General features: G+C 41.9%; 1 protein-coding gene across 1 annotated transcript in view; it reads left to right on the top strand.

Annotated features, from left to right (window-relative positions):
• Positions 1-8,763: 8,763 nt before the first annotated feature.
• map1aa (microtubule-associated protein 1Aa) overlaps positions 8,764-8,939 on the top strand; it is a 16,793-nt gene continuing 16,617 nt past the window's right edge. Inside the window, exon 1 of the mRNA XM_053419405.1 lies at positions 8,764-8,902. Coding sequence (XP_053275380.1) covers positions 8,764-8,902 — 139 coding nt within the window. The remainder of the gene's footprint in view (positions 8,903-8,939) is intronic.

Below are 8,939 nucleotides of genomic sequence, written 5' to 3'. Positions count from 1 at the left end.
AAACCCTCTGACCTTTACTCTTTATGTTCTCCTTTATTTCATACATTTAACTTGTGTTTTTATTGTTTTTATGTTTCATTCTTTTTTACTTGTATTCTGTTTTGGTGCACAAATAATACAAATATAAATCTGGTCTGAATCAAACTGGTGCTTTCTGTATTTCCAGTCCTCAGAGTTTTACATGTGAATCTGTCTGTGATGATGAATCACGTAGAAGAGAGGAATCCAGGTCACTGCCTCTCAGAGACCTTCACGGGCCCTTGAGGGCCTCCAGCACCAATGACACTTTTCACTTCCTCACTTCCTCTCTGTCACTTCCCTCGGCTGGAAGCGCCTCGGAGCTTCCTGCAGGTTCAAGTGTTTTTACTCAGATCTCTTTCTGTCGGTGACTCCTGCTGCATCTGCTTCTTTGATCGTAGAATTTAAAAGCATCAGTTAACAGAAGTTAGAGTTTAAGGTGCACTAATCTTTGAAGAACACAAACACTGATTAAAGAATAAACTTGATTCTTGTATCTCAACACAGATTTTAGAGTCGACTTCCTCACAGATAATTAATATCTGTCAGTACCTGAGATACAAGAGAATAAAGTGTAATAACTAAAACAATCTTTTCATTGCATGAGGTCGACTCAGTTCTGAAGATTAACACTTTTCAACATGAACATTACTTTGTCTTCATCCTTCGACAGCCTCAGTTTCCATGGAGACAGCAGCAGCCATCACAGAGAAAGTGAAAAGCACCAATCAGGCGACAGAAGAGGCTGCTGGGAAACTGAGTTCCTGCTGAGTTACAACTGGGTTTTCAGAGGTGAACATGAAATCACATCACAGACACTGAAGCTCTTATTCAAGATACAAAGTCAGTTTACATCAGATCAGAAGTCATGCAGCTAGCAGAGCTGCTGAGGTGACCCCCCCACACCTGAAACCCCTGAAGGTCACATCCTGTCTCCACCGACCCTGACTAGCAGACTGTTTGTGTCCTGCATGTTCCTGTAGAATCAACGTTTGAGTGAATCCTGCCTCAGATCAGTGATGCAGTCGTCCCAGGCCTCAGCTCTACAGGACAACATCAGCATCAGCTGAGGAATCGACATGGAAACACCAAGATGGAGACGTCCTGGCTGAGAGCGAAGTGAAAACCTGCTGAGTCTCCACAAGCAGCTCAGAGAGTCTGACGTCACGAAGACCAGGAATCATTCAACTTCAGAGGAAATACACAAACTGTCTCATGTGAGCCACTGACACACGCTGACCCACACTAATACACTAACACACACACACAAACGCACACACTAAAACGCACACACGCACACACACTAAAACGTACACAAACGGACACACACACACACACACAATGACCACCCCACACACACACACACTGACACACACACGCGGACACACACACGCCGACACACACACACACACACACACACACACACACACACCGGCTCCATGTTTTCTATTCCAGCCTAATGAAACATAGAGAGATTTTATTTTACCTTATAAATCACCGTCTCCTCTCAGTTCTCTCCCTTCTCCTCTGTTCTCTCTCTTCTCTCTCTCTCTCTCTCTCTCTCTCCTCTCCTCTTTCTTCTCTCTCTTCTCTTCTCTCTCGGTTGGAATCAAAACGCGTCCAGCATCGCTCCGTCATCTGTGCGCGTGTTCGCTGTGAGTCGGGGTGTGGAACAACACGCACACGCGTCAAGATGCAAAGGTATTTTTAATGGATCCGTTTTGTTTCATTCATTTAGACAAACGAATATTTCCGGGATTATATAGAATGTTTTAAATATCATAAATAAAACTGGTAACAAATAATGTTGTTGGTGTTTTGATGTGATAGAAACGAAGTCAAATTATATTCAACATATCTGTATTCAACATATCTAATTTGTTTGACATTTGTTCTGTGGTTCAATCTGATTGGATGAAATGGTTCAGTCATTTTAGAGCAGGAAGATGTTCAAGAGACAAAGAAATTATGAATCAAGACGAAAATGATAAAATATTTTCTTACCATATGTTTTAAAACATTAATTATGACTGAAGTCAACATTAATAATTAGATAGTTTATTAAAATAGTTCTAACTGGATGAATCTCACATGAAGACTGGTTCTATTATAACATTTATGATTTGGACTGTCATTGTCTTTACATCTGTAGTTTTCTATTTTTATACAATAATCTATTCATTACAATTGAACATCAAGTCTTGAATATTTCTGAAGAGCTCATTGTTGTTACTGGAGTCATTGATGTGTAATTGTTGTTGGTTTGCAGACACAGGACATGTCAGGACTCCTGTAGCCCCTCATCCCTCCACCAGGAGGCAGCAGTCACTGAGGCGCTAACAGCTGCTGGAGCAGTCACATGACCTGTGTGAGTTTAGTGGTGAACTGACCAACATGGAGTCATGGTGCAGTAACATGTAGTAACATGCAGTAACATGCAGTAACATGGAGTCATGGTGCAGTAACATGTAGTAACATGCAGTAACATGGAGTCATGGTGCAGTAACATGCAGTAACATGCAGTAACATGGAGTCATGGTGCAGTAACATGTAGTAACATGCAGTAACATGGAGTCATGGTGCAGTAACATGTAGTAACATGCAGTAACATGGAGTCATGGTGCAGTAACATGCAGTAACATGTAGTAACATGGAGTCATGGTGCAGTAACATGTAGTTACATGGAGTCATGGTGCAGTAACATGTAGTTACATGGAGTCATGGTGCATCTGAATGCATGTTACTGCACCATGACTCCATGTTACTGCATGTTACTGCACCATGACTCCATGTTACTACATGTTACTGCACCATGACGCCATGTTACTGCATGTTACTGCATGTTACTGCACCTATACTCCATGTTACTGCATGTTACTACATGTTACTGCACCATGACTCCATGTTACTGCATGTTACTGCATGTTACTGCATGTTACTGCACCTATACTCCATGTTACTGCATGTTACTGCACCATGACTCCATGTAACTACATGTTATTGAATGTTACTGCACTATGACTCCATGTTACTACATGTTACTGCACCATGACGCCATGTTACTGCATGTTACTGCATGTTACTGCACCATGACTCCATGTAACTACATGTTACTGCACCATGACTCCATGTGACTCCATGTTACTGAATGTTACTGCACCATGACTCCATGTGACTACATGTTATTGAATGTTACTGCACCATGACTCCATGTTACTGCATGTTACTGCATGTTACTGCACCATGACTCCACGTTACTGCATGTTACTGCATGTTACTCCATGTTACTGCATGTTACTGCACCATAACTCCATGTACTGCACCATGACTCCATGTAACTACATGCTATTGAATGTTACTGCACCATGACTCAACGTTACTGCATGTTACTGCATGTTACTCCATGTTACTGCATGTTACTGCATGTTACTCCATGTTACTGCATGTTACTGCACCATGACTCCATGTTACTGCATGTTACTGCACCATGACTCCATGTTACTACATGTTACTGCACCATGACTCCATGTTACTACATGTTACTGCACCATGACTCCATGTTACTGCATGTTACTGCATGTTACTGCATGTTACTGCATGTTACTGCACCATTACTCCATGTTACTGCATGTTACTGCATGTTACTGCACCATGACTCCATGTAACTACATGTTACTGCATGTTACTGCATGTTACTCCATGTTACTGCATGTTACTGCACCATGACTCCATGTTACTGCATGTTACTGCACGATGACTCCATATAACTACATGTTACTGCATGTTACTGCACCATGACTCCATGTAAGTACATGTTACTGCACCATGACTCCATATTACTACATGTTACTGCACCATGACTCCATGTAAGTACATGTTACTGCACCATGACTCCATATTACTACATGTTACTGCACCATGACTCCATATTACTACATGTTACTGCACCATGACTCCATGTAAGTACATGTTACTGCACCATGACTCCATGTTACTGCATGTTACTGCACCATGACTCCATGTTACTACATGTTACTGCATGTTACTGCACCATGACTCCATGTTGCTGCATGTTACTGCATGTTACTGCACCATGACTCCATGTTACTGCATGTTACTGCATGTTACTGCACCATGACTCCATGTTGGTACATGTTACTGCATGTTACTGCACCATGACTCCATGTTACTACATGTTACTGCACCATGACTCCATGTAACTACATGTTACTGCACCATGACTCCATATTACTACATGTTACTGCACCATGACTCCATGTTACTACATGTTACTGCACCATGACTCCATGTAAGTACATGTTACTGCACCATGACTCCATGTTACTGCATGTTACTGCACCATGACTCCATGTTACTACATGTTACTACATGTTACTGCACCATGACTCCATGTTACTACATGTTACTGCATGTTACTGCACCATGACTCCATGTTACTGCATGTTACTGCACCATGACTCCATGTTACTGCATGTTACTGCACCATGACTCCATGTTACTACATGTTACTGCACCATGACTCCATGTAACTACATGCTATTGAATGTTACTGCACCATGACTCCACGTTACTGCATGTTACTGCATGTTACTCCATGTTACTGCATGTTACTGCATGTTACTCCATGTTACTGCATGTTACTGCACCATGACTCCATGTTACTGCATGTTACTGCACCATGACTCCATGTTACTACATGTTACTGCACCATGACTCCATGTTACTGCATGGTACTGCATGTTACTGCACCATTACTCCATGTTACTGCATGTTACTGCACCATGACTCCATGTAACTACATGTTACTGCATGTTACTGCATGTTACTGCATGTTACTCCATGTTACTGCATGTTACTGCACCATGACTCCATGTTACTGCATGTTACTGCACGATGACTCCATATAACTACATGTTACTGCATGTTACTGCACCATGACTCCATGTTACTGCATGTTACTGCATGTTACTGCACCATGACTCCATATTACTACATGTTACTGCACCATGACTCCATGTAAGTACATGTTACTGCACCATGACTCCATATTACTACATGTTACTGCACCATGACTCCATGTAAGTACATGTTACTGCACCATGACTCCGTATTACTACATGTTACTGCACCATGACTCCATATTACTACATGTTACTGCACCATGACTCCATGTAAGTACATGTTACTGCACCATGACTCCATATTACTACATGTTACTGCACCATGACTCCATATTACTACATGTTACTGCACCATGACTCCATGTTACTGCATGTTACTGCACCATGACTCCATGTTACTCCATGTTACTGCATGTTACTGCACCATGACTCCATATTACTACATGTTACTGCACCATGACTCCATGTAAGTACATGTTACTGCACCATGACTCCATATTACTACATGTTACTGCACCATGACTCCATGTAAGTACATGTTACTGCACCATGACTCCATGTTACTGCATGTTACTGCACCATGACTCCATGTTACTACATGTTACTGCATGTTACTGCACCATGACTCCATGTTGCTGCATGTTACTAAATGTTACTGCACCATGACTCCATGTTACTGCATGTTACTGCATGTTACTGCACCATGACTCCATGTTACTACATGTTACTGCATGTTACTGCACCATGACTCCATGTTACTCCATGTTACTGCATGTTACTGCACCATGACTCCATATTACTACATGTTACTGCACCATGACTCCATGTAAGTACATGTTACTGCACCATGACTCCATATTACTACATGTTACTGCACCATGACTCCATGTAAGTACATGTTACTGCACCATGACTCCATATTACTACATGTTACTGCACCATGACTCCATATTACTACATGTTACTGCACCATGACTCCATGTTACTCCATGTTACTGCATGTTACTGCACCATGACTCCATATTACTACATGTTACTGCACCATGACTCCATGTAAGTACATGTTACTGCACCATGACTCCATATTACTACATGTTACTGCACCATGACTCCATGTAAGTACATGTTACTGCACCATGACTCCATGTTACTGCATGTTACTGCACCATGACTCCATGTTACTACATGTTACTGCATGTTACTGCACCATGACTCCATGTTGCTGCATGTTACTAAATGTTACTGCACCATGACTCCATGTTACTGCATGTTACTGCATGTTACTGCACCATGACTCCATGTTACTACATGTTACTGCATGTTACTGCACCATGACTCCATGTTACTCCATGTTACTGCATGTTACTGCACCATGACTCCATATTACTACATGTTACTGCACCATGACTCCATGTAAGTACATGTTACTGCACCATGACTCCATATTACTACATGTTACTGCACCATGACTCCATGTAAGTACATGTTACTGCACCATGACTCCATATTACTACATGTTACTGCACCATGACTCCATGTAAGTACATGTTACTGCACCATGACTCCATATTACTACATGTTACTGCACCATGACTCCATATTACTACATGTTACTGCACCATGACTCCATGTAAGTACATGTTACTGCACCATGACTCCATATTACTACATGTTACTGCACCATGACTCCATATTACTACATGTTACTGCACCATGACTCCATGTTACTGCATGTTACTGCATGTTACTGCACCATGACTCCATGTTACTCCATGTTACTGCATGTTACTGCACCATGACTCCATATTACTACATGTTACTGCACCATGACTCCATGTAAGTACATGTTACTGCACCATGACTCCATGTTACTACATGTTACTGCATGTTACTGCACCATGACTCCATGTTACTCCATGTTACTGCATGTTACTGCACCATGACTCCATATTACTACATGTTACTGCACCATGACTCCATGTAAGTACATGTTACTGCACCATGACTCCATATTACTACATGTTACTGCACCATGACTCCATGTAAGTACATGTTACTGCACCATGACTCCATGTTACTGCATGTTACTGCACCATGACTCCATGTTACTACATGTTACTGCATGTTACTGCACCATGACTCCATGTTGCTGCATGTTACTAAATGTTACTGCACCATGACTCCATGTTACTGCATGTTACTGCATGTTACTGCACCATGACTCCATGTTACTACATGTTACTGCACCATGACTCCATGTAACTACATGTTACTGCACCATGACTCCATATTACTACATGTTACTGCACCATGACTCCATGTTACTACATGTTACTGCACCATGACTCCATGTTACTGCATGTTACTGCACCATGACTCCATGTTACTACATGTTACTACATGTTACTGCACCATGACTCCATGTTACTACATGTTACTGCACCATGACTCCATGTTGTACATGTTACTGCACCATGACTCCATGTTACTACATGTTACTGCACCATGACTCCATGTAAGTACATGTTACTGCACCATGACTCCATGTTACTACATGTTACTGCACCATGACTCCATGTTGTACATGTTACTGCACCATGACTCCATGTTACTGCATGTTACTGCACCATGACTCCATGTTGTACATGTTACTGCACCATGACTCCATGTTACTACATGTTACTGCACCATGACTCCATGTTGTACATGTTACTGCACCATGACTCCATGTTACTACATGTTACTGCATGTTACTGCATGTGACTGCACCATGACTCCATGTTGGTACATGTTACTGCATGTTACTGCACCATGACTCCATGTTGGTACATGTTACTGCATGTTACTGCATGTTACTGCACCATGACTCCATGTTGGTACATGTTACTGCATGTTACTGCATGTTACTGCACCATGACTCCATGTTGGTACATGTTACTGTTCTTACTTTATCCTACTCCATGTAACATCTGCAGCACAGTTCTCCACCAGGAAGTTCAATTCCTACTGCTGTAATATGTTTCATGAAGATTTTTTCTATTACATTAAAATCTATTTTTGTGAGAAATGCTCTGAGTTGTGTCTTTGTGTGTCTAGTTTACTTGTCATGTATTTATTTTATTTGATATTTTCTCCCATGAAAAGACAACAACCACTGTGTTTGTCTCAATTCTCTGTCCTGTCTTTTGTCTCAGTATACTGTACTGGGTGTAATAAGGTCCTGTATGTACTGGGTGTAATAATGAATCTGATATAATTAAATATAATTCCAATGTGCTGCGTTTGTGCTGCAGAATATTCAAATATCTTTTAAAGCCTGAAGTCAGAGTTTTGTGAGCTGCTGTTGAGAATCTGTCACAGAAGAAGCTTTGTTGCTGATGATGGGAACAAAGACGTGTTTGTGTAGAATCCAGAACCAGGACCTGGTACCCACAGGGACACTGATATAAATAGAGCCGTTGTCTTTTTGAATCCTTGTGGTCTGACAGCTGAATATCAGAACAACGTGTGTCCTTAGTAACGATCATTACAGACACTGACTCACTGACGCCGCAGGTTTTCACACATTTGATTTTCAAAACTGTCAAACTGCTCAGTTGTATAGTTCATATAACATCTTCATCTTCACCTCTTCCTCCTCTTCATCAGTATGAGTCAGCAGTGTCATACATGAAATACGATCTAATCAATTCTCATATTCCTCTTTTTCCCTGGTCCAATAAAACGCTGAGACCTCAAATAGCCACATAACCTGGGATCCAATCAAATATTTAGCATCCGCGGAGTCACGCCCACTACTCCTCCCACCTCCTCCTGCATCGTCATGGTGCTTGCTCCGGATGCAGTTGTCATGGAAATGGAAGAGGGCTCAGTGTCCACTGTTACCATGGAGATCCCCGTCGCAGCAGCAGCTGCCTCAGCGGAGCGAGCTGAGTGTGTTCAGCACCACGGACAGCACCACGGACAGCACCACGGACAGCTCCACGGACAGCACCACGG

The sequence above is a fragment of the Pleuronectes platessa genome, chromosome 1 (assembly GCF_947347685.1).
Source record: "Pleuronectes platessa chromosome 1, fPlePla1.1, whole genome shotgun sequence".
Taxonomy (NCBI): Eukaryota; Metazoa; Chordata; class Actinopteri; order Pleuronectiformes; family Pleuronectidae; genus Pleuronectes; species Pleuronectes platessa.
Note: the sequence above shows the minus strand (reverse complement) of the source record. Positions and strands in the feature narration are given on the sequence as shown.